A 27,377-nucleotide genomic window follows, 5' to 3' on the forward strand; every position below is an offset into this window, starting at 1 on the left:
ATAGTGGCTTGGAATTTTTCCAATCCCATGATTATCTCTCTATTAAAGCCTTAATACAAAAAGAAATAGGGGGGAAAAAAAAACTAGACTGCTCATTACTTTGATTTGTAGCAAGGAGAGAATGGAACATTACCGCTAGAGTGTTTCGAGAAACCATATTTACATTTGCATCGGCTCAATTTAGGTGCCTGATTAGGCTGCATGTTATGATGGAGATACACTTACCAGTCAAAGGGAAGTGGCGTGGTCTGGAGTAACGAACAGGAGCCTTCAAGTCAGGAGCCTGCACGCTACTTCTGGCTGTGACTGGCTACCTCTCTGACCTTGAAAAAGTCTGTCTAATTGTCTTAGACCCTAATAGCCGCCATTTGCCTCATAGGGCTACTGCGAGAGGTTGATAACCTAAGTGTTTGTTACAGTGGGGGCTATGGAGTGAAACAAGGGAGAGGGGTTGGGGGTCATAAATGGAATGGGAGTTGGGATAGCTGCTCTCATAGCTCTTCCCACGAGCCTGTTAAGAGCCAGTGTCTGAGAAGCGGGCTGATTGCTCAGATCTTGGGCTGAGGACGTGCTGAGAGGTTGGTTAATGGAGTTTAAAAGCTCACCCCAAATTGGGTGAGATGGCCATACCCATCCTGCTATTTAGAAAGGCTTACCAAGAGTACATGTTGTCTCTTTTCTTGTGACGGCGCCATTCTGAGATTGTTTATTTCATCCATGGGATCAGGGAGCTGGCAGAGACCAGCTTCAGTAGGGTATTCCCAGGAAGACCTGCTCGGGTGGCCATCCCTGGCTTCAGGAGAAAGATTGTTACCTGTGGTGACCCTAAACCACACTGGAAACCACCTAGCTCTCTCTGGAAAGCCCACAAGTCTAGTAAGAGTGTGCCCAAGGAAGAGCCATCCATTCTTCAGCTGAGTTCCTCTCCCCGCAAAGAGATGGATTGTAGGGTAAAGGTTAATACACTTTAAAAAGGAAAGAAAGAGAATATCGTTTTCTCCTTCTTATATAGGTTGTCGAATGCCAAGCCCTCAGCAGACATTATCACACAGACAGCATCCACGGCTCTCATTACAATTCTTGCATTGGCTAAAATTTGTTGAGGGCAATCTAATAATAATAGGTAATATTTATTAAGCACTGTTCTAAGTGCTTTACATCAAGCAACTCATTTAATTTGTATATTAATTCAGTAGGTAGGTTCTATTATTGTCCTGATTTTGTAAATAAGGATATCAGGAACAAAGAAATTAAATAATTTACCCAACATTATATAGCTAGTAAGCAGCAGCTCCAGGCTTAGGACCCGGGTCCCCTGGCTCCAGAACCTTCACTCTGAAGCACCTATGTCCACGTAAGTACAAACTCGAGATGAAGCGAGCATCAGTCTCTGGCGGCCCACGGTTAGACCCAAGAGCTATTCTAGAAAGACGAGCCATCTTCTCAAAGCGAGGGCACACACTGATAGCCAAACAAGAATGGGTAAGACTTGGAACTTAATATTAGAACCTTGCTGTGTAATAGTCACAATCTGTTCACACCACTAGAAGAAAAGGAGGGTCTCCATCCCGTGTGCGTGCTCCGTGTGACTCCGCGCCAGGTGGTCTGGCCTGTCTCCCACCCCAGTTCATCTCCTTCCTTATATGGAAAGCACATGTGGACATCGTTCGATTTCTGTGTGCCAAAAGCTTTCTTATAGAATTAAATGAAAGACTAATTCTGTGTGAGACACAATATTTCACCACAGAGCATTTCTGATAGCCTCTGTAAGCTTTTTCTCTCTCTACCCTTCTGTTCATTGGGGATGACCCTCCACCTATGTTTTACCAGTTTTCTGTGACCCGCTTTAGTCTGAGTAAGCAAGGGCTTGAATTTGCCAGAGGGAGTCACCACTTTAAACAACGGGAGGAAGGGATAAGTGAATTCCCACAGGGATAACATTGAGCCCTACCACAAGAATCCATGGATCCACCATTTTGCTAAATAACTGCAGGCAAAACTCCCAGAAGGCTTCCTGGAGCAGCCACGCGTGACCATCTCTCGTCACCCCACCGGAGAGTCACGAATCAGAATGCTGCATTCCTGTCAGAATGACTGGTTACTGTTTCTCGAAGTGCAAGTTCATGAGCAATAACTGACCCCAGAGAAACGGAATGGCACAGTGTAAGAGCTTGTCACATCAAATGATCAGAAAACCATTACCGACTGATAAAACGGTTGATGGTGCAGAAGTGATTACAGACTGTCCCCACGGACCGCTCCGAGCTGCCGCCCGGCCGCTCAGAGGCCACCAGGCTTGGGGCCAGGGCTCGATGAGAGGAAAAATCCATGGCGGGGACAAGGGAGCTGAAGGTGTGTTCTCTCTAGTTCCTATAGCTCTTTGAAGTGGATGGTGGTGTTGGGATTCCCAGCCCAACATTTTAGTTCAAATATGCTTTAAAAATATATATTTTAGGTAATAAAAGTGCTTCTGAAAGATTTGGATAAACCGAAAAGCCTAAGGTAAATTAAATCTTGTTTTCCTGCACTGGAAGAATTTGCTGCTTAAGCAGTCGAGGAAGGATGTTCTGTCTCTCTTTTTCTATTTCTCTTTCTGTCTCTCGGAGGGATGGAAATATAAATTCTTCGATAAAGAGAAGCATTACCTGGAATTTACCTCATAGAAAAATTTCAGGAGGCGTATGTCTAATTGCTTATATATTTGCCGAAAGTCAAGTTAGCCTCCTTGGCTCTTGCTGTCACCTGGGCACCTGTGAGCTCAACCACGCCCATCCTGAGCTGGCCACGCCCATCCTGAGCTGGCCACGCCCTACCTCAGTGGTGCTGCGCGTATTTCCGCTGTGGTCTTGGGAGGACGCCAGGAGCAGAGCCACAGAAGCAGAGAGCGTGAGCTACGGCTCCTCGTGAGATCAGGCCAGGTCTAAGCACAGTGCAGTGTCCCGACAGGAGCTGGCGTGGTCTTGTTTCTGTAAACCGCGCCACCCTTGAAGTACAAGCCCCTCAGCCACCTCATCTCCTCCCACCGTCTGCATCCGCCGGTAGGAGTCCTGGACCAGGAGAATGGCCTCAGTGAATGGCTGCTCTCACCACTGGGAATCTTCCAGTACCGGATTCCTTAAAACCTTATTTCTGAGACCTCATACTAACCTAAACAGACAGCCTGCAGGGCTCCCCAGACCTCTGAAGCGGGGGTGGGAGCTACCCCACCTTCATTTGCATGTCTAGGTAATTACAACTCATAAAAGTATCTAATCCATTAGTTAAAACCGGCCCCAGCGTTTGACTCTAAGCTCCTGCTGCAGCACCGGCCACATGCTGACTCTGTGCCTCCTGATTTGTCCTCAATTTATAAGCAGCACAACCTATAAATAGAAACCCTTTTGCTAAGTTCCCCAGGAGGCATCAGCAGGTTTTCCAGCTTGGATGTGTTTTCTTCTTTCTTTTTTTAAACGCCAACATGGCAGGCTTCATTCCCTGCCCGCCGCCCCTCTGGGTCTCACCTCCAGATCAGTCTGCGGCATTGCGGTCGGCTGAGCGCACAGCGGCGCGGCCGGCCCCGGGCGGGTTGTGAGGGAAGCCCCTGCCGGGGTCGGGGTCCCCACTCACCTGTAGATCCTGTACCTGGTGGTGAAACCGTGGCGGTACCGCTCCACAAAGTCAGCATACTCCTGCGCGCGGTGGAAGGGGCCGCGGTCGGTGAGCAGCCAGTCCAGGGGCGGCTGGCCGGCCGGGGAGGCATGCTGCTCGGGGTCCACAGCGGCAGCCGTGGCCGAGGCAGCCAACGCCCAGCCGGGGAGGCCCAGTGCCAGCAGGGTTGCCCACAGGGCCGCCGCCGGCCGAAGCCCTCTAAACCGCGTGCCACACGGCCGCCTCATGCTTCTCCCGCGCGGTTGGTGTCTTCATTCTCTCGCCACGCTATCCCGCTCCGCGCCGCTCCGTCAGGGCTCCTGGAACTGGAAAAGTACACGGAGATGTCAGTTGCGTCCTCTTGTCTTCCCCTAGGGGCCTGCGGGCATCGGAAGAGGTCGCTGGACGGGATCCATGCAGGAACCCTTTCCCCTAGCGACACATCTTCATTCTGGGCAGGGAGCGAGGTGTACATCTATATTTCATGTCGGTTTACAACCATCCTACAGGAAACGCCACCGTCAACATTTTACAGATGAGAAGATGAGGCTTGGAGAGGTTTAGAAGAAAGTTGCATAAGTTCAAGTAGCTTCTAAGCGAAGAAGGCAGAATTTTGAACGCAGGCGGTCTAACTCTTGGCCTGAGAGTCTGTGACTCCCACGATCCCAGTATCTCCCATCTTCCTCTCTCAAAAATACTCACGGCGGTTCAGTAATAGACTGTGTGCCGCCTCTGGAAGCTTAATGCAGAGCCCGGTTTCTCATACTCATCCCTCTGCCCACTCGCCCCTTGTCACAGTAGGGGCATCCCGTCACTGCCATGAAGCTGGGTGGACTTGGGCAAATCATCTGCCTTCTCTGGTCTAGTTTTCTCTTGGAGAAAATAAAGAGGCTTTGAACATCCGATCCCTTCTCTTACAGAAGGCCACGCAGGGACAGAGTCAGAACAGGAAATGAAATTGCCCTAACACCGCCATGGGAGAGCAGGTGCACGCCCACAAGGATACCTGCCGCGTTCTCTCTCCCCTCCTAAGGGTGGGGCTGTAGCCTTCCATCTAGCTCCTGAGAGCACACGGCTGGCCTTCGGGGCCCTTCTTGAAGGGATAAGTGAGCACGTAGCCTTTCTTGTCTGAATAGAAAGGAAGGTGCCAAGAAAGACAGTCTTGGCCTTCAGAACTCTTGGATTCTGTGGGACTTATCCCAGGCCTTTGATTTCCAGAACCTGTGCTTGAGCCAACGATAACTAGTCACCTTTCTAAACTTCTGGGCCAATGCGGGGGACTGATTCATTACCGTTCTTGCAATTGTACTCATTTCTTCAGTCTTTAATTTCCAGCACATGCTGTTAGAGTCTCGCCTGCCTCCCGTCACCAGCACAAGGCAGTGTGTGCTAGAATGACTTCCAGCCCTTGGCACCTGTAATTCGTACCTTTGAGGACTTTCTCTGGGTGCCAAAACACAGAGCTGGGCTCTCTGGGGGTGAAGGAAGGGACGGTAATTCCCTGGCATTTCCAGAGTCTTGTAAGGGCAGTCAAAATGGGCTTTGGCGCTTAGCTCATACCCCTCTCTAGAGTCCCATAGCTCACTCTGTGATGGGCCTCATTTAGCAAAGCCACCGGACACCCCTTGGACCAGTGCAAACCCTGCAGGGGTTGCCCAGAGGCCGGGGCAAGCACTAATCCTGGATAGTCTCGGAGTCTAAGGTATGAGCTTCAGCATTTGTACAGGATGCTCTCAAAAGAGTGACAGCCCCTTCTCATAAAGATGGAGGAGCAGAAGCCTGGACCTTTGGTATCACTCCTCCACTCCAGCTGGGAGGTAGCGGCCACCTACTGTGTGCCGGCCGGGTCAGTCTTACGAGTCGCCCAGGTTGACTCGCACAGTACGTTCGTTATGTAGGCATTATTACTACAGGTTCACATGTCACTGAGACTCGGAGGAGTTGAGCTTGGAAGATGCAGGGATAGAACACGGACCTAGACTGGCTCCATGTCCAGACTTTGCCAAGAAGTGCTGTGCCGTCTAAGAGCTGAGAGCGGGCTGCGCGCCAGACCTTCGCTTAAGGAACTGATCGAGAAGGGGCGAGAGGAGGATAATGAGGCAACACCCGCCCTGCTGGATCTTAAAAAGTATTATAATATTCCAACAATTAAAATATGATCCTGGCACACAGATGGAGCAGGCAAACCAGTGGTATGCAGCAGGCAGAGCTTATCAGACATAAAATATAGAATTAACATAAGAACTTAATATATGTTTTAACATATTATTTAAATGTATCTGTAGATATATATAGATAAATATATATTATAGATAGGAACTTAATATATATTTTTAAAAACATTATAGACTGGGTGGGGGATGGAATATTTTATACGTCATCCTGTGAAATTAGTTCTAAATGGATTTAAAAAGTTAAATATAAAAAATAAAAGTGTAGAAGGAAGACAAATCACTAAGTGTTTTATAAGAAGCATGCATTACTTTTAAATTGGGAGGGGAAATGGCAGAAAATAAAGGAGGAATCAGCCTTGTACATGGAGGTAGGCATTTCTATAGGTTATAATCCGATGAGGATGCCCCAAATAGTTCTCTTTTAATCATTCGCACGCTCATTTACTGAGACACATAAATCAAGGACTCCTGAGTGCCAGACACCTTGATAAGTCTTGACAATATGGAAGCAAGTGCTCAGCACGTTATCTGAAACTCTACCGTTAGGGATTCATTCCTTTTATAAAACGCTGTTCTGTTTCTGAAGGCGCGCTCGCAGAGGGGAGGGGAGCGAGCGTGTTTCAGGCACAGCGGGTGCCGCACAAACCCCGCCAGGCGAATGAGCGCGGACGCGGGTGGGAGGACATGGTGACTGGCAGGATTGTAAACTGGCCCCAGGTTTCCTGTGTCCTCCTGTGCCCCACATCATCCCCGCCCCCTGACTGTGACCGCACCCGTGAATATGACAGGATTCCACTCCCATGATCGGGCACTCATCAGATGATACTGAGTCAGTCAAACGGAAAGGCATCCTGGGTGGGCCTGACCTAACCAAGTGAACCTTTAAAAGTAGATGATGTGTCAAAGAGACAAGCTCTTGCTGGCCTGGAAAAAAGCCAACAGCCGGTCTCTGAATGGCCTGTGGGTCCTCTGCAGCACGGGATTTTAAGTGGCCTCTAGGAGCTGAGAGCAATGCTCAGTCAATAGTGAGTAAGAAAATGAGAATTTCAGTCATGGGACCACAAGACAATGGATTCCGCTAACCATCCCATGAGCCTGGGAGAGAACGCTGAGCCGCAGGCGAGAACTGTTTCCTTGGGCGATGCCTTGATTTCCGTTTGGTGAGAGCCCGAGCAGGAGACCCAGCCAATTCACACCTCAGCCTGACCCACAGAAACTGCAAGGGAGTGAATGTGCTGTTTATTGCTTTATGCCACCAAGTTCGTGATCATTTGTTACACAGAACAGAAAAATAATCCAGACACCTAATAGACAACACTCCACCCCCATTCTGCACTGGTCACACTCCCTGAAGAAGCCTGGGTGTTATTCTCTGCAGTATGACAGTCTCTGGAGCACAGTGACACTTCTTATCTGCCCTGCATCTGATCACATCCACACCCTGCCTGGGTCAGGGGTCCCCCAGGTCAGAGGCAAAGTCCTTGTTTGTGAAGTTCTGGCACTCAGACGTGGCCGGTCCTCAAAAATATGTGATGAATCAATTGCATGCATTTCATCGAGGGGTCATTAGCCAGTGACAACACGTGGCCATGGTCCAGCCACCGTACCTCTGGTGCCCAGTGCCGTAATACAGGGGCGGTGTAGCCACCAGCACACCTATGAATCAAGGGTTTTCTATGAACAGGTGAGAGCACGTGTGAAAAGCTACGTGCTCTTTGGAGGAAGCGAGCTATGTTAAGTCAGCGAGCGCTCCTTGTCATCCTTTGTTTGTAATTCGGCTTTTTGCGGAGCCCACGTCGTGTGGGACCCGGGCTGGTAATAGGAGCATCAGCTTTAGAATCGAATGGTTCTGATTGCCAGGCCAAGTCTGCTGAGCACAGCAAGAACACCCGGATTCAGCGCTGACTGCTCCTCTAAAAAACCTGGCCTTGGGTCACATGGTTTCTGCTTCATTGGCTTTTCTCAGGATCTCAAGACATTTTGACTAAAAAATATATATGTGTGTGTGTGTGTGTGTGTGTGTGTGTGTGTATTTAAGAAAGAGAAGTTTTAAACAGGTTTCAAAACTTTCTTTTCTTTCTTTTTAAATAAAAGCCCTAAAATATGTCCCTTCACATTAAAAAAAAAAAAAGACAAAGCAATTGCTACATTGACAGTTTTGGGCCATTTCCTGTTTATGCTTCACAAGTACTATCACTAGAAATTTTGTGTTAGTGACCCATCAAGCAAATTTTAACTGTCTAAATTCTCATGATTTCTAGTTACTAATATTCAGCAGGTTAAAACAATTGGCACCTTTGCTGACATGGCCATGTGTCCTTTTTGTCCTACAGCTGACCATGTAATTAAACCTTCACGCTACATGTGAGTAGGTTAAAGTAATGACGAAGCTAGCTCCTTGACAAAAAAGTTATAAATTTACCTGTGAAAGCTAAATAATTTAATTTACTTAGACCATCGTTAAGACAGAGTTTTACACCGACCCAAATAATAAATTAGCTTTGGACCAAAGGTACAAGTAAAATAAGTCCTGGGTTTTCCTTTGGGAGTATATTAGCTCAAATCCGTTCATTAAACCATGAATTAAACAGGTTACAGTTTTGTCAGTGGAGGAAATCAGGTATAGACGAAGTCACATGAGAAGTAGCCAGTTCAGCCTTCAAAATGGAAGAGCTTATAAGAATCGTATCTCTGCCATTCTGAGATTATCACCCAGCAGAGGACGTCTGGGGACTCTTTTGTGTCCTCTTGTTTGTCTCAATCTCCATTTTTGCTAGATGTGTCAATAGATAGAGCAGTTAGGATTTGGGGCATCAGCTGTTCATCTACCAAATCTTGGCAAATGAGAAAAAAGTACAGTTTCCCTCTAGAAAATTATTGCAGAGGGGTTGCATGTTGGAGGAGTTAAAGATATGGCTAAGCTATTGTTAGAGACCATAAGAAAAGGATAAACAGGTGTGAAATTATTATTACAATTAACAAAAAGGTTAATGTCATTATTGATTAAACACCAGTGTAAATTATTTAATATTTGGGCAGAAGTTTCTGCTTATGAAGCATGGATGATAAAACCATACTCGGCCTTTATCTTGCAGGTTTTATATGTTCCCCCTTTTAACAGATGAGAATAATGAGGCTAGGAATGGATAAGTGGGTGGTACAAGGTCACGTACTTCAGTGGCAGATCCAGGTCTACCTACTCTAATTCCGCAGTATTTATACCTCACCGCACCACTGCCATGATTTATAGCTGCAAAAGCACGTAGCCTTCGCCACTTACAAGTTGGTGCCTCGGAGCAAGTCACTTCCCTCTGGGATCCTCCCTTTGATCGTCAGTGAAATGATTTAGGAAATAAGAGGAGCCCTGTGGTCCTGCCCAATGTTGAGATTCTATCATTCTATGCAAATATAAGGGGCACAAATATAAGGAGAGAGGCACTAAGATTTTAGTCTTATGGGGGAGGAAGCTCTGTGTTTCAGAAAGGGAGGAAAGCATAAGAGAAGTGAGGTATAAAGCAGAAATTCCTGCCTATTGGAGCAGTGACATTTAATAAAATGATTAGGCAGTGACATTAAATAAGTTTTCAAGCCATTTGAGTGGTTAATTGGCCAACTTTATTGAGGAGATGTTTTCCTGAATAAATCTGAGGGAGTCAGAGGTAAAAACTCATGGAAAGTGTTATTTGTTCTTGTCCACAACATCTTGATGCAAAAATGTCCTGTTTCGACTAGAAAGTGAGGGCGGACAGGAGAAATGACAGGGCGTTCTGGGGTGGAGCTTCCTACAGGGCAGGTGTGGGCGTGGGAGCTATCCGATTAAGGGCTTTCGCTCTCTTCTCTCGTGGGGCTGACCTGCAGCCTCCACAGGGACGAGCCGTGGTGTTTCCACCCAATAACATGCCCCAGGTTGTGCCTCAGAAGCTTTAGCAGGCTCTCTGTGGACCCAGGCAGGCATTGCACCCAACTGCCACCGTCCTCTCTGGGCTCTGTGATAGGACCTTCAGTTCCGCCCCCAGAACGGGCACAGAATGGGCAGGCTCTGTTTGATGCATTTCCCCACTGCTAGCCAGAATGCAACTTAAAATAGGCGAGGCGCATGGGTATCCTCCCCATGCAGAATTAGATTAACTATATTAATGATTATTTATGCGAAGGGAAGAGCTAATCATAATTACCACTTACTATATGTTCTTACATTCACCCGAGACCTTGAAGAGGAGAGGCTAGGAGAGGCAAAGGGACTTGCTGGAGGCCACACCACAAGGAACCAGAAATGAAACTCGAATATTCTGACTCCAAGACTCGTCACTCAGTTCTCCTCATCCTCACTCACCTCTGTCCATCAGTCAGTCAGGTATTAAGCAGTTTCTGTGCACAAGGGCTGTACTGAGTGATGGCGGTACATCTGATGAGCAACACAGACCCAGCACTTGCTCTCACGGAGCAGGAATAAACATAGCACTTGAGGATCCTGCGATGAGCTTAAAACAATGACATCTATGTGCATGCTCTCTCACTCACGCTCTGTCTCTGTATCTCTCTGTCTCTCTCTCTCTCACACACACATACACACAGCTTTAGTGACATTAGACCTTGTAGGCTCCATCCCCTCCGGGACCCAAATTTATAGGTTTCTGCGGTGTGATAACCAGCCCTTCACTTATCAAGGACAGATGCATCCGTCAGTTGCAGAGGCGTCATACTTGCCAGCTGGGTGTCCTTGGCACTTTTCTTGGAGAGACAGACTAACTCACAGGCTGGCCCAGAGCCTTGCACGATCAAGGCTAGGCCACAGCGTGCAGACCAGGGAGGACCCTCTGCCCCAAGCTGCCTTTTAGGTCACGGGGGTCTCCAGCAAAGAGAAAGAAGGTACTCCCGATGAAACAGAACTCTATACTAATAGTTACACCTTTCGAAGTCTTTAAAACCTCATCTCCGCGCAGATCAGCTGTTCCTCACACCGTTTCTTATACTCCTTCTTGAAGAAACCCCAGCAGCTTTTTGTGGCTCTGCCATGTACTGAGCCCCCTCACCCCCGCAGCGGCTCTGCAGTGGAGGGGTCCCGAGCTACAAAGCCTGGCGTCTCGCCTTGACTCCACCTCTGTTACCTCAGCTTCCTCATCTGTTAAACAAAAGTTGTAATCACAATAGTGCCTGCTCCTGCAGTGGTGGGGACTAAATGAGTTAGTGTCTGCGAAGCCCCCGAGAGGCACCCAGCCCGTACTGAGTGCAGTGTGTGTATCTGCTATGATTTCTTCCAGGTCTCCAACATGCGTTCTAGAGCCTAAAAAGAATCCGCCTCATCCAAAAATGGGTTTTCATTTGTTCGTTTGTTTTGTTGTTGTTGTTGTTTACTGGTGAGAAAACTGAAGCCTGAGAAGTAGATCTCTACTAAAATAAAATGGATCCTTGTTAGACTTCAAGGGTCTCTGTGGGTCACTTGGAGTGACCTCACTGGTCCTCCTACCCTGGTTCCTATGGTTACTGGCTCCAGAGGTGGGCTGTCCGGGGCCCTGTGCCTTCATCCCGGGGCCTCTGACACCTGAGCGCAGATGGCCTGGCTGTTGGCTCCGCCGAGGGACTCACTGTTGCCTTCTTTTCTCTCTCTGAGTCTGTATGTGTCCTCTACGTCCTTAGACTCCTTTTCTACAAGAAGCCTTTCAAAGCTAGGCTCTCTGTTGATTGCTTGATTACTTTGCTTTCCTACAGACTTTGGTCCCTGATTAATTTCTACTTGATTATGTCCTGGAACCAGGAGGGAAGGAGTGGCACCCCAGGTATTACCTGGCCCAGTGGATCTCTGCAACCTAGAGTGGGGTGTGTGTGTGTGTGTGTGTGTGTGTGCGTGAGAGAGAGAGAGAGAGAGAGAGAGAGAGAGAGACAGAGAGAGAGAGAGACAGAGAGAGGGAGGGAGGTTTAGAGACAGGGAAGGAGGAAAAGAGAGCTATAACTGATATCTTGGGTTGGGGCATATTTTTATATTTTGGAATATTTTGAAAACTGTTGAAGGAGATTTTGATACACAATCTTTAGTACAAGCCAGTGGTAGAATCCCCTTCACACGGAATGATAAATGAGAAAACGAAAGGCCACAGAAGAGCAGTGAGCCATGCAAGGTCATACCACTGATTTGGGGTAAAACCAGGACTTTAACCTCAGTCTCTCAATGCCACGTCCAGGGCTTATTCTGCCTCTCTTTCACGGGTGTCGGCGGTGAGTCGAAATTTCCAGAAGCTGGAGCTCGCACATTCCAGAGCTGCTGTCATCGTCGTCGTTGCCAGTTTTGTTTAGATGTCAGTTACTATGCGCCAGACACTGGTCTAAGGACTTTCCACTCAGGGACTCATTTAATTCTCCTAAGACCCATGACATGGACACGGTTATTCCCGCGTCAGTGAGGTAGAGAAGCCAATACCGTTCTCCCCGACAAAGTCCCTAGTGCAGTCTAAATGACATGAGGACCTGAAGTCCACGGACCTTAACTCTAACGAGGGAGCTGTGGTCACAGGGGATTGTCCTAGGCTGCTCTAGGTCACTCTCCTTAAAAAGCAAAACAAACAAACCAAAAAACTGCTTTCGATTGACGACAAGAACAGAAGCAAGACTCACCTAAAATCATGCCGCTGGCTTGGATAAGGACATCGCATTCAAGCCTCTGCCTCGGAGGAGGCCCTGTGGCTCCTGTTTAGATGGCCCATCAGCGCAGCCTTACAAGAAGGCAGTCACATTTCACCATAGTGTCCCAAAACATCATAAAGTCAAGAATGTTCCCTCAACTTGGTGGACACCTTGTTATTACCGGTTGCCCATGTGCCCCTGAGTTACACGGCTCTCCCCTCAGACCCCCAGACCCAACAGAAGCCGCACCCACACTCCCCAGCCCCTCCTCTCTGCCCAGCCTCAGAGTGTCCACCTGCGGTGTGAGCAGCTGGCGTCTTTGCTGGCTCCTGCACCTGCTGCTCTCAGCTCCCCCGCGTCCTGTCGTAGGGAGACAGACCTCCCACATTTGCCTGACCCTTTACTTCATTCCGAATGGTACCACTACCACCAACCCACAGGTTGGTCCTTGTGTTACCAAGAAATAGTGATCCATGCTAACGGACCCCCGCCTCTGGGTCTGCTCAGCCGCTCTACCAGGCTCCAGCTACTGACGCTGGCTTGGTTGTCCACCCCACACGTCCCGGGCAGATGACTGGTTCCTTCCTCTAGGCGGGAAACCGTCTCGGCCCCTGCCTCCTTCCCACCAGCCTGGCCTCCATTGCTTAAGCCCCATCTCACTTCCCATCAGATCGAGCCTCTGTGCAGACATAGGATGGTTTAAGCATCCTATGGCAGGCCTAGGAAGCCAAAATAAACCCAGGCCAACCACACAGGAATTGCTCATCGCTATGTAGGCTGCAGAGCTGAGACAGGGTGACAAGCAACTCTCCATTCTGACCTGCGGTCTGCAGCGTTACTCTTGCTCGTGGCTCTCTGCCAGGCCTGTCACCGAATCTGAACTTTTAGCCCGAGCGCTCTACCCTGTTCAGGCCGTGGCGTGGACCAGAATGTGAAATGATAAGGCCCTGAGCCAAGCAGCACAGAGCTCCTGAGATGTTACAGATGCAGCTGTGACCAACGAACACATTGTTTCCGGGATTGTGTTTGTAAATATATGAGTTGCCTGACAGCTTGTGGAATTAAATATAGATGCTACATCACAAACTCCAGCTAAAATAAACTATATGCTGCTCAATGAATGTCAGTAAGTACACCGAGGAAGAATCATTGCCCAAAAAACCTATCCCTAAATGGTTTTCTTTTTCCGTGTGTTTTCATTTGTTGAGGTTTTGTTTGTTTTTGATAAAAGCGACTTTCTCTCCCCTGCCCCCCACGGGCTTTCGATTGGTACTGGTGGGCAGTGGGAGGGCGGGTGGTGGGAGGGGACAAGGTGTGTACAGTGTGGTGGCGAGAACTAGCTTGAAGGCAGATGAGGAACTCACAGTCAGCCTCCTGGGATTGTTGGCCTCGGGGCACCATTTCTGAAAGTATGGTCCGAGAGCAACTGTGGCTGAGAAGACCTGATGGAGAACAAGCTCATCCACCATCACGAGTCCTGTCCTCGATCCCATGAATTAAATGATTCTCTGTCCCTTACGCTGGTCGCTACAGGTGGCTTGTATGTTAGCAACCTCTTAGGTTAATTATGGCAGGTCGCCTGAAGTCGGTGCCCCCGCACCACCCTCAGCTCCCCGGCGGATTTGCTAAGCACTCTCATGCAGTCTTCGGCTGAGAAGGTTGTTGCCTTGTCATTCTGTGTGTTCACGCAAAGTGCGCATGCTCTGCCCAGGTCACCGAAACCCCCACTCTTTGGGGGGGGGGGCGGTTCAGAAGGAATGGGGCTGTGAAGTCAGGGTCACCTCAGCGTAGCCTTGAGGAGCTAAGGTTTCACCGTGTTGATCATTTGGTACACAAATGCTGTGTCGTTGCCAATTTTATGTATTTATTTGTTTGTTTGCTGCGTTCCTCTCCAATTCTTTGACACCAAGTTCTTTTTCCACTAAAAAGCGGCGCTGTAGACTGAGATAGGCTGAAGCAATTTGCGCACCGTCTGGTCCTTGCACAAAAGGCTTTGAGAGCCTCCAATGGAAAAACTAAAGTAATTCTTTAAAAATCTTAATTCAGACTTTATTCCGGCTCGCACTGTTGCTGACGATTTGAACTATTTTTGACAAATCAAACCCTTTGTAAGATATGATAATAAGTTTCCCTCTTCCTTCCTTTCAGGGAATTTAATAAATATCTACTCATTCCTCCAACTAATGTTTATTGGACAAAGAACAGTCCATTTAACTAAGATGTAAAATGCATGAAGGGGACAGTAGGAGAAAAGACTAGAAGGAAATGCTTGGGTTTCTTTGGAAGCAAACGTTAGCGAAAACTCTTATAGCAGTCAGTCTGTATGAGGCAAAGTCAAGTTAGGAAGACTTCGCTGCCGAGGACCTGCATGCATCCACAGCTCGGTGCTACTGAGGCTCAAATCAGCGATTTCCAAGTCAAAACTAAGATCAAATTATTTTCGGCCTAATTTTATATTGTATCATTGATTTTCAGTCCAAATCTTTGGAAAAAGTAATATAAAGTAAGCCTGTTAAGAATTTTTAAAATTAAATAAAATATTCCATTTCTCAAATAGGGTAATATGGAATATAGTTAAGGCAGAGCCAACCACTTACTCCAGCAGTTTCAACCGGTGTGTGTGTGTGTGTGCGAGTGTGTGTGTGTGAGATAGAGATAGAGAGAGTGGGGGTGGAGGGAGAGAGGGAGAGAGGGAGATTTGTCTCCAAGAGACCTTATTCGATTATTCGATTTCTGGAGAAAGTTTGGTGGTAGGAATTTGGAGGCGGGAGCTACGTCCAGTGTTACGGGCAGGTGGAGATGTTACACACCCTGTAAGGCACAGGGCAGCTCCTCACAACAATTGTCTGACCCTAAATGTCAATAGTGCTGAAGCTGAGAAACTTTGACTTAAGCCAGCAAATTCTAACGAGCCCAGACTCATAAAGCGTCTTTGAATAATGGATGGCCAACTTTTTAGGAAAGGTTTTCATGCATATCTAGTTTACCAATGCACGTCATGGTGGCAAAGGCCAAAATTACTCACTTCTCCAGCCTCTTGGTCTAGGATTTCTGTTTTGTGCTTAGTTGATCCTCAATAACAATAACAACAAAACAGTAATAAGGCCTATTTATTGAGTGCTTATTTTCCACTGAGCACCATGCTGAGCACTTTCAACAAGATAGGTTTATTAATCTATGAACAATTAATACAAGGAAAATGAGATTCTAAGAGATTAAGAAGCTTGTACAACTTCCTTACTTCCTTCCTTCTTTCCTTCTTTTCTTCTTTCCTTCCTTCCTTCCTTCCTTCCTTCCTTCCTTCCTTCCTTCCTTCCTTCCTTCCTTCCTTATTTGGTCAAAAAGCCAATAGACAGCCCTTTGTGTGTGTGGGTGGGGGGTGACCTAGTAAGGGTCTGTATCTACATGAGGGAGGTGGTTGAGTGGGGAAACAGCCAAACAGGCTCAGGAAATTGGTTACATGCAGGGGGATTTAGCCAATAAGCAAATACATTGAGAATAATAGGAGCTAAGTTTCTCATGGTCAAAGAAGGGTGTTATAAATATGGAAAGGACAGAAGCCAGAATAAACCACGTGGTGTGGCCGTGAGACAAAAGGCTTGACAACTGCATGCAATATACAATCCTGGGATGGATCTTTTGTCATAAGAGACATTATTAGGTCACTTACAAAACCTGAATGGCTGGCATCTCTGGGTAAAAGGCATATGGGATTTACTTGTACGCTTGTATAATTTTTCTACTAGATTGAAATTGTTACAGTGTGCAAAAAAAAATTCCTACATTGTTACCTAGCTCATGCAGCCAACATTGAAACCCTATTGCTCTAACTCTGACACCTATGCTATTTACCAACCCATGATTGTAAAATACATTTGTCTATTGAAATCAATGAGGGATATCTAAGATATAGTTTTAATACAGAGAGACACTCATTCTTTACATTTTAGAAGCTATAACTGGAGACTTGCTACACGTGGCTGAATCCAGTGTTGTCCAATAAAAACTGCATGGATATTTTAAATTTACTAGTACCTACATTAAAAAGGTGAAATAGACGCAATTAATTTTAACAGCATTTACTTAACCCAAAGAATCTAAAACATTGCCATTTAAACATGTAATTAATATAAGAAAATATTGCCAAGGTATTTTATATTTTTTCACTCTGCATCAGAAAACTGGAGGGTATTCTACACTTACAACCCATCTCAATGCAGATGTTATTTTTTTTCCAACAGAACTACTTGATTCTGATTTACATTTGAAATAATATTCAGTTGAAAAAAACCAATGAACATACTTGAGTTATTCCAAGCATACTTAAAATTTTTCTAATAACTGAATTTAGTATAAGTTTTAAATTTTAAATGAGTTAAAATTAAATAAAAATTGAAAACTTAGTTTCTCAGTTGCATGAGCCACATATTAAGTGCTCAGTAGTTACATGTTTCCAGGGGCTGCCATACTGGATAACGTGGGGCTGGACAGATCCATAAGTTGTCCGCCCCTGAGTATTTCTGTGCACGCGCACTGCCTGGCCCATCCCACATGGGGAGACACACTGTAACTTCAATTGCGTTTGACATACAATATTATACTGGTTTCAAGTGTACAACACAGTGATCAGACATTTTATAAATGTGGTCCCCCGGATACGTCTAGTACGCACCTGACACCGTACGTAGTTATTACAGTGTTATTGACTGTATCCCCTGTGCTGTACTTTACATCCCAGGACTGTCTCGTAACTGCCAATTACCTCTTAATCTCTTTCACCTTTTTCACCCAGCCCTCCAAAGCCCTCCCATCTGGTGACCATCAATTTGTTCTTTTTATCTATAAGTATTTCTGTTTTGTTTGTTCATTTTGTTTTTTAGATTTCAGGTATAAGTGAAATCATATGGTATTTGTCTTTCTCTGACTTATTTCACTTAGCGTAATGCCCTCTAGGTCCACACATGTTCTCTCAATGGCAAGATTTCATTCTTTTTGGGGCCGAATAATATTCTATTATATATATATATGATATATATATATATATGATATATATATATATATATAAATATATATATCATATATATGATCATATTTATATCAGATCTTTTTTATCCATTTGTCCATCGATGGACACTTAGGTTGGTTCCATTTCCATATCTTGGCTATTGTAAATAATGCTGCAATGAACATAGGGGTGCATATATCTTTTCAAATTAGTGTTTTGGGTTCCTTTGAATATCCAGAAGTGGAATTGCTGGGTCATGAGGTAGTTCTATTTTTTATTTTTGACGACTGCCATACCATTTTCCATAGTGGCCGCATCAATTTACAGTCCCACCGACAGTGCATGAGAGTTCCCTTTTCTCCACATCCTCGCCGACGCTGGTTTGTTGGTGTACTGATGTTAGCCATTCTGACGGGTTTGAGGTGGTATCTCATTGCAATTTTAATTTGTATTGTGAGCGATGTCAAGCATCTTTTCATGTGTCCGTTGGCCATCTGTATGTCCTCTGAAGAAATGTCTGCTAGGTCCTTTGCCCGTTTTTTAATCAGATTGTTTGTTTGCTTGGTGTTAAGTTGTGTGAGTTCCTTGTATGTTTTGGATATCAGCCCCTTATCAGATATATCATTGGCGAATACCTTCTCCCATTCAATAGGTTGTCTTTTTCATTTGGTCAACGTTTTCAACCTCCAACTACTAAGTTAATCATGGCTGCCTTTAAACTAGAACTTAGGTGAATAAATACGGAAAGTATATAGCGGGATGATAACACAAGAGAAAGTTCTTCACAACTGAAAAGCACTAGGCAAATGTCAACTGTTCGGGCCATTTCTATCATTAGAGACCAGAACCAAGGGAGAGAAGACATTGCCGTCACGGAGACTTTGAGCAAGTCAGCGAAGTGCTGTTTTGACTCCTCTGTAATGATAATCAAAGGATGCTCTGCCCTCTTCCAGCCAACCCTCACGTGCCAACACCGTAGAATGAATTAGAAAGTATCAGCTAAACGCTGTGCTCTCTCCTGAGAGGACACGTGTCGCAAGTGAATTTACATTGCTTGTTGCCAAGTGCTGCGACTGTGGGTCTATTTTATTTTCTCTTTTATGATTTTATGTGTATTCACATTTTTTTTTAACTCTTCTGCTTCCGTTTTTCTTGTCATCCATACGACTGAGCGAGATCTGTCTTAGCTCTTCTTACTAGAGAGTGTCAGCCACCAATTTGAACAGCTGGCCAGACGACCCTCTCATTTCCAGCCCCCTCGGTGCCTCACACTCGGTCGCTCCACTCGTGTGAGTGGAGCTGGGGCTGAGCTGAAACAAACAGAAACCGTCCATCACATTCATTCACAAATGTCGCTCCTTCGGCTCTCGCCTGTCCTTGCCATCCTTGACATTCTGCCAACCCTCTCGCCTTGTGCTTACTCGGTCCGTGGCCGGGCCACCCACAGAGGGTGGCCTGTGCACATCCTGGAACGGACACTGGTGATTAAGCCGGATGGGGCTTTCTGTCTCGCCCCATCTATCCTCAGTCTCTGCCCTAATGAGCTGCCCAAAGGATGGAACTGCCCTCCCGACACCGCAGCTGGCATGGCGGGCCTCGGGAGCAATTAGCCATATGTTTTCCGGGCTCGTCATCCCCTGAAGTTTCAATTAGAGCTACTCTCGGTTCTTATGTTTTGTTTGTTTTATCCTGACTTAGAACCCTCCCTCCCTCCCCTCCATGCTAAGGCCACTGTGTATTATGATTCACATTGTCCTTGCACACCTCCAAGAGACACCATTCACACTGTAGTCTAAGTGAATGGCATCTTGTATTGTTGAGCAGAACACAGCCTATGTGTTCACATCTGGGGCCCTGCCACACCCTACGTCTTCTCTTAACCTCCAGAATGACAGAATGGCCTCCTTCTTGGTGATGCAGCATAGTTGTAAAGAGGTTGGGCGCCTAGGCAAGAAAAAACCCGAAAGGCAAAGAAAATAAGAAAGGCAAAATTTGTTTGACCATGTAGGACATCTCTGGGTACCATCAACTCACCCCAAGAGGTGGCTTGCAGGGTTAAAACACTCAAGGCTATGATACAAATATGGAGTGTCATGGAGCAGGGGCCAGAGAGGAACACCCGCTGCTTACAGCTCCTGCCCTGGGCAGATGCTTCCCTACAGGTCAGTCGCCAGCAGCGAGCAGCCCTAACTGCCGCCACGCGGGGGGAAAGGGGAATGGTAAGGGCCCTTCTTAAAATGCTTATCTTCCCATTCCTATTTGATTTACTCCAGAGACACAAAACTATTCCCCAAACTGCTCTCGACACTGTTCTTGAGCCTACTCGCATGCACTTCCCGCCCACTTCCACAACCATCCTTGCACTTGACCTCTGCAAAACTCACAGCAACTTTCCCGTCTCCAGACAGAGGGACTTTGCAGTGCCTGTGGCTAACACTTACTGAATAATAACAATACCAGGCACTGTTCCCGTTGCTTTACATACAGTGTCTCATTTGATCTGCAGGGCAATAAATAGCATTGAGTTCTACCGTCATTTTCTTTTAATGGATGAGGAAATTAGGAGCTAAAGAGATTAAGTAATTTCTCAAGGTGCCAGCGTTTTATGGCCAGGGAGGGTTGCCTGGATCCAGAGTTCGGCTTGTAGCCTTGGGTTCTGCCTTCCTGGGTCCGCTTCTCCCTCATCACCCCGACTTCGCCACAGCGTTCGGCACCGCCAGCCTCTCCCATGACTTCTCTCCCCTTTTCTGTGTTTCTGCGTTTCTGCTTTCTTTTGCTTTGCCTGCCACCTCCTCCAAATACAGCTTCCAGATCCAGCAGCCTCGACTTCAGATCTCCCTCCATCCCTTTAGAGAGGCCTGTTCTAACTCTCAGCTTGGGTACCAGCCTTTCTAAGGGGGCGAGGAAGGGGAACCAGCCAGAGAAAAAACTGTAAATGCTGCAGACAGAGAAACACCCCAGGAAGATGGCTGCTACGTCCACAACTGAGTCCTGGAATGCTAGACTGGTACCAAGAAAGGCCCCTTGTTTCAGAGGAAGAACCAGAACCCGGAGGGTGGCTACAAGGTGCGGCTGATGTCACCAGGTAGGGGCGAGCTGGGACCAGAACCGAGGCAGGCCTTTCCCACCAGCCCAGAGACCGTCGTCGGCCCCCACTCCTCTGACAAATCTATCATTCCGACAGGAACCCAAGAGACCCCATCATCCACACAGGACTCCCACGCGCCCACCTCCACACGCCTGGCTCCCAGCGGACGTCTGTCTGCCACGTCATCACTCTTCCCCTTCGAAGCCTCTTTCCACCCTGCATTTCTCCCCTCCCTTTGTCTTAAGCACTGAGTTTTTTCAGAGCCTGTCCTCTGTCTTTCTGCTCACCTGCAATCTCCATTTTTCCAAGCCTCTAGCTAGCCACTAGCCACCCGGGCTCTAGGTAAACATCTTTCTTCTTCTATAGGGTTGTTTTCAGCAGGATACAAAGGCCATTAGTAAATCAATAGCCCTTTATTAAGAAAAGGGAGGAGGATGGAACCTGGAGTTTTTAATTCAGATCTAGCAACTCCTGGGGCATTAGTCGGAGCGGTCTAAAATTAGGCCTTTGAAAAGCATGCTGCTGCTTCTGCTGGCACTTTATAGCTTCCTGCTCATAAATGGGAGCAGCTTGCTATGGGCGGGATCATTAGCCGAAATCTCCCTCTCCACGGATGCCCTGTCTCCCCCAACTCCAACAGCATTCATATCAGCTGCTGCCTTAAGGGCTGTTTCTTTTATTCTTGCCTCCTGTCTCTTCTCTCTACCCATCTCTCTCCTGGTCTCTGCATCTGTCCTTTTTCTTCTTTCAAGGAATCTTTGAATTTCCATCTACCCATGTGTTTCTATCTAACACACCAAATACTTCGGGCATAAAGTCTCACTTGTCAATGTAGCCACATGGAGCATCGATGAACGTGGATTTTTCTGATAAATTCGCAAAGATGGTCTTTCAGGTCAACACGTGTCCTGTGACCCATCGTGCTGCCTGCCCACCTTGAAGGGGCCCCTGTGACCGTTCCGTCCTCAGTCCTGCTCCAGTCCGACTGTCTCCATGCAGGAAACAAAGACATAGTTCTGCAGACCAGCGCGTGAGCTAGACGAGAGCCGTGATGGCATCATCGCCACACCCTTCAAGGCCAACGTCATGATGTCTGAAATAACAGACGCAAGATTTAACCCTATAACTGTGGAATTCTATATTTTCTTGATCCAGCCAGTCTACATCTGGACAATTATTTTGAAGACGGACACAGAGACTCAGCTAGAAGGACTTTTATTGTTTGGCAGCTGGGAGAGAGAAACTGCCATTTATGTTTCCAAAGTATTCTAGTTATCTATTATTGTGTAACAAATGATCACAAAACTCAGCAGCCAGGAACAGTAGAAAACACTTACTCTCTCACGCAGTTTCTGCGGCTCCGGGATTCGGGTCGTCCTGACTCTGGGTGTCTGATGAGACTACAGCCATGGGGTCAGCTAGGGCACCGGCATCTGAAGGTCCCACTGGACACAGAGGATCGTGGCCGAGCTGCCTCATTTCCAAGGTTGGCAGGTTGGTGCTGTCAGGAGGAAGTCTCTGTTCCTCTCCACTTGGACCTCTCGAGAGCGTAAGGCCACTAAGTACCCTCACGACATGGAAACCAGCTTCCCTCAGGGCTGGTCACCCAAAGGAGCGAGGCAGGAGCTGCACCGACTCTTACGACCTAGGCTCGGAAGTCACACACCATCACTTTTGCTGTATTTCTTGCTCACGTAAACCAACCCTGGTGCACCATGAGAGGGGACAATATGAGGGTGCGAATATCAGGAACCGAGACTCACTGGAGGCCGCCTTGAAGGCCGCTGGCCACATGAGGCGAGGACTTCACCGTGAGAAGTAGTCCTGGTTTCTCTCCACCGAGACTGTCCGTACTGTGAGTTTGAGAGAACAGAGCTGGCCCTGTTGGTTCTCGGCCCCTTTCTCTTCGCCTGCTGTCTGTCCTCCAGAGCTGGCTCTGCCTGCCTGCAGTGTGGTTAGGAGGCGTAGTGTGGAAGGCTTGTGCCATCCAGGCCTGATCTAGTCCTAGATCCAGGTCACAGTCTCTCCGCGTCTCTTTTAGAAATGAAGCTGATCTTTACCTATGTCTCATTCCCCTACTGGATCCCAGCTTTTGAGTGCTTTTTGTTGAGCCCTCACATACTCAATTGTGTTTTATATTTTATAACACGATCTTTATAATAGTGGAAGATCCAAAACAACCTAAATGTCAAATAACAGATTGCTTGAGCAAGTCATGACATATTCATACAATTCAGAGTAACGCAATCATTAAAAAGTATACTATATACGAATATTTAATAATGCAGGAAGTCGTATAATGAGATATATTGAGTGAAGAATACAAGTTGTAGAACAGTACACAAGTTATTATTAAAAATAATGTGTATCTGCTTTAAAAAAAAAATCTCTCTCTATACACACACATGCGCGCGCGCGCACACACACACACACACACACACCCAAAATACCAATTGTAGTTATCATTGGTTGATAGGTTTTGGGGTAGACAATATTTCCTTTATCTGTGTTTCCTAAATTTCCTACATTTTACACTCATTACCTTTGTAATGAGCAAAAAAGGAGAAAACGTTTGCAGATGCTACTTCTGGGTTCAATTTAAAGAGTCATTACAACTTTCTAACATCTTTTATTGGGGAAGAGAGTCAGGTATTTGAGTATCCCCAATTCCGTAAGTACTGACACCATTGACCATGGGTGCATAGTAGAATCATCTGGAAAATCTTTTTTAAAATGCTGATGCCTGGAGCCGCAAAGGTTCGTGTGTAAAAGGCCCAGCCTAGGATCAAGGCGTAGAGTCTGTATTTGTTAGAAAGCCCCCAGCGGATTTTCACGAGTACGCGGTGTCAAGTGCCACCAACCTCCTTACTCAGCAGGAACTGGGTAGTCATTTTTAACATTTTCTCCTTTCTTGCCCCTTAAGTGTCACCCATCACTAAGTTCCATCGATTTGGATTCTAAAATATTGCTCAAAATTAACCGCACATCTTTGTCCTCACCGCCACCACCCTAACCTAAACTTCCGTCTCTCATCCGGGCTTTCGGTGCCGTTCTGTGTGACGAATTATCTGAACATGTCACCTCTGTTTCCTCTTGTGGACTACACACCCTCGGGTGCATTTGTGTATCTACAAGTGCATATTTTTCTTCAGGATTAGAAAGGGAGATGACCAATAAGAGAAATGACAGAGAGAAAAAAGTAAAAATTACATTTTTTGAACTCTCTGAAGTCCTCTAACTGCCCATTTTAAAGGGCAGCATATTCCTGAAGCGTTTCAGAGTCAGTAGGTCTGGGGTGGGGACCGATCATTTGCATTTCTAACAAGATCCCTCTGATGATTCTGCTGCATTTGCAGAACCACTTGCCACATAACAAAATACGGCTAATATTAGCACCCACCTCACAAGTTCGTCATTGGAACAGTTAGGTAAAGGGTTCAGAGCTGTGACTAGTGATGCTAATCATGCAACGAATGTTAGCTGTCATTATTATCCTCTGCCTGGCAAAACTGTACATGTTTGTCATCACTCATCTTAAATTTCACATTCACTGAAAGCCTACCTGATAGTCCCCGGCAGAGTCTGTAGTCTTATGCCTGTAGCCTCCTTGCTCCATTATAGAACTTACTGGAACCACAACTACACACACCTTGCACAAATGCCTGTGACTTCCATGAACTGAGCTGCTTAAGGACAGGAACTTTGCATTATTTATCTTTGATTTCCCAGAATACGTCTGACACACAGCAGCTGTCCAATGAATATATTTTGATTGAAGAAATGAATGCCGAGAGCCTCATGTATCTATGAGGGCATGTGCAAGGTTGGCTGAACTAAATGAGGGCAGTTGTCTGGCTGTCATTGAGGTTTTTACCTAAATTCGAACATATGAGATTACCCTTTTGGGCAGTGAAGTCACATTTTGATGGTCCTCAATGGCAGAATCACTTTTCCGCCAAGATGATACCTTGGGCCCCTCCCCAGACCTATCAGCACAGAGTCTCTGGCCAGAGGGCCTGGGCACAGCCAAGTTTTCAGAGTTCATCAGGTGATTCTGATGTACAGCTAAGGTTGGAAACAACTGGGCTAGGAGAATGCAGTCTATTAAAATGTATATTTCATTTAACATTATGAGGCTTCTACTCCCAACCATGAATTTGTTTCTCTTATCTCAATATAAATTGCCAGCTTTGAGCAGTTTTGAAAAGGGGTAAATAGAGAAATTAGCATTTGTAGAGCACTTTACAGTTTTCAAAGCACTTTCATACTTGGTATGTCATCAAAATCTTAAAATAACCCAGTGAGGAAGGTATCATTATTCTTCACAAATGCAACAGCCTGGGGGCGGGGAGGGGGGTACACACCAAACCCTTTTGAAAGAAGCAACAAATCAGCAAAATGCCACCTGCTATGTTTTTTTGCTCTCGGCCTCTCTCTCTCATCGGCGATGCTACCTACAGGCCATCTTTGCTGCTCATCTAGGACTTAAATTTCGAACATTTTCCCCACTTGACTCTTGGCACACCTCGTTACACGGCTGGTCGGCGACTTCTGCTTCGCCCCTTGGCATCCCAGATTGGCTTGGGTCTTTGCCAGCTGCTTTTCAGGGACCGAATCCCTCCCCCACGTGCGGGAGTCGCTGTTGGTTTGACGTCACTCTGCCCACAGTGAGCATTCCCCTTTTCCGAATCTTACAGCGGAGGAAAGCGCAGTGCAGAACAGTCAAATGACTCGCCTACAGGCACAGAGTGAGTGGTGCCGTGACAGGGTTTGGACCCGGATGAAGTAAGGAATAACTCGGGAAGACTCGGGCCTTCGAGGCTTCTTAGCCATGGCTAGCTGTTCAGGAGAGGGGAGTGGGCACCGAAGGAGCAGGCGCTGTAAGGAGACGGAGGCCGTTGGACACCTGCCTCGCCCGCCCAGGTCTGCCGAGGGCCACGTCTTGGTTTGCGGGTGGAAGATTAGACTATAAAATAGTAACAATAGAGTTTGCTAACTATGCTAAATTTGAACATTTAAAAAGTATTTCGCTCATCAGAAAAGTCCCTTAGGTATACTGTTTTACCCCAGGGATGTGGCAATGACCCCAAAATATTTGTGGAAGTGCCTCCAAAACCTGGAACGCGTCCTTGTAAATATCATTAATGGAAGCAAATATTTGTCCTGTGAGGGAATAATTTGTGTTTAGATTTAAAAAAAGCTCACTTAGAACCAAATATAATGAATAAAGAAATAGACAGTGAAGATAAGTGAGGTTTTTTAGGAAAACCCTGGGCCATAAGCTTAAGAACGGTGAGCAAGTCACTTTCTATTTCACACCTGGCGCTGCCATACTGCTGGACCTACGACAAGTGATCAATACATATTCAATGAAATAATGAGCAAATGAATGAGCTGAAAATACTGTGGTATCAGCCCCAGGAGGTGCTATTTTTAAAAGAATACCCCCCAAATGCTCTAATTATTAGAGTATTGTTGGAGAGCGTTGAACCTCTCAGGGATACTAAAGGTTACTGGAGGGTCAGCGCTTACTGAGTGGCCCAGGTCCTGACCTATGTTTCAAGTTCACGTGTGTGCACCAGGACTGCCCTCCCCGCCCCCCCCCCACAGCCTCATCACTTTCTAGTCCTACCTTTTCTATCCATATGCAAATATGTACATGAAATCCCTATACATATGGAAAGAGAGTTAAATCTTCTTAGCCATGGGTAGCTAAGAAGAGAGGGAAAAAGGAAGTCTTATTCAGATCAAAAGGGGATAGAGGGAGATTTGAGACACCAAATGGTTAGACACAAGGTTTTGCCTACAAACGAAGAATGCATCTTATCCCTCTTTCTGGTACCAGGCGAATGGTCATTTCTCATCTTCTCTATGATCCTATCCATTTAACCTTTGGGTGGCCTGGAGAGGTAGAGTCCAGGTCACAGCACAGTGTCCTCAGTCTGGACCTGGGTTCTGAGAACCCCATGGTCTATCCTCTTTGAATTATGGATAACCAAACCATGGAAAAGTAAAGTATCCTGTTTATGAAAAGCAGCAGGACTGGGATCATATTATAGAGACACATTTTTAGGGTGCTGAGAAGAATAGAAAATTTGCTTGCCTACAAATTACCTTAAATTGTCATTGAGAAAAAGAAAATACCAACAGAAAACAAAACAAAACAAAACAAAACACCCTCCCACGTGTCTCCTATTGGATACTGATGGCAGATAAAGAACGTCAGTTTTATTCCTGTCCGCATGATACAAACGATCAGATATAGGGCTAAATATCTCATACGCACCGTTAGCATCTTCTTCGTGTGTCAGTCTTTGTCTAGTCCCAACACCAGCATTTCAGTTGCAATAGTAACATGTAAAAGTCCAGGCTCACGGGCTAAAAGGGGTGGGACGTGGGTTCAAGTTGCAGCTTTCGCAGTAACTAGCTCTCTGACCTTTAACCAGCTACCTCCTGACCTTCAGTTGCCCCCTGTATAAAATGAGGTAACTGGAGTAGATAACAGTGGGGTCTCCTTCCAGCCTCGGCAGGCTAATACTTTATATATAAACACAGTTTCACCATATGATGGGAAAGACAAGCACAGAACAATACAATTCTCCAAATGCCCCAACAGTGTCTACTGAAAAGACCTCGCCTTTGCTGAGGGCACTTGCTGGACATGGAATGGTTCTTGCTGTTATATGCTACCTGAGGGTCGCTTTCAAGGCATGGCTCAAGTTCAAGAAAAGACACATTTGATTTCCTTCCTCATGCAAAGAGAAACAAATAAATAAAGATTTTGTTAAATTGCCCAACAAGCAGGCAACAAAGAATTTCATGCAATTACGTGGTTCCCGAAGGTTCTTCTAATTGAATTACCACA

At 46.4% G+C, this 27,377-nt stretch overlaps 1 protein-coding gene across 1 annotated transcript in view; it reads right to left on the minus strand.

Moving 5' to 3' along the window:
- BRINP2 (BMP/retinoic acid inducible neural specific 2) overlaps positions 1–27,377 on the minus strand; it is an 88,365-nt gene that overhangs the window by 38,603 nt on the left and 22,385 nt on the right. The window contains exon 2 of the mRNA XM_016154375.2: positions 3,607–3,953. Within this exon, the coding sequence (XP_016009861.1) occupies positions 3,607–3,875 (269 nt within the window). The 5' untranslated portion in view covers positions 3,876–3,953. The remainder of the gene's footprint in view (positions 1–3,606; positions 3,954–27,377) is intronic.

The sequence above is a fragment of the Rousettus aegyptiacus genome, unplaced genomic scaffold (assembly GCF_014176215.1).
Source record: "Rousettus aegyptiacus isolate mRouAeg1 unplaced genomic scaffold, mRouAeg1.p scaffold_m13_p_17, whole genome shotgun sequence".
In the NCBI taxonomy this organism is placed as follows: Eukaryota; Metazoa; Chordata; class Mammalia; order Chiroptera; family Pteropodidae; genus Rousettus; species Rousettus aegyptiacus.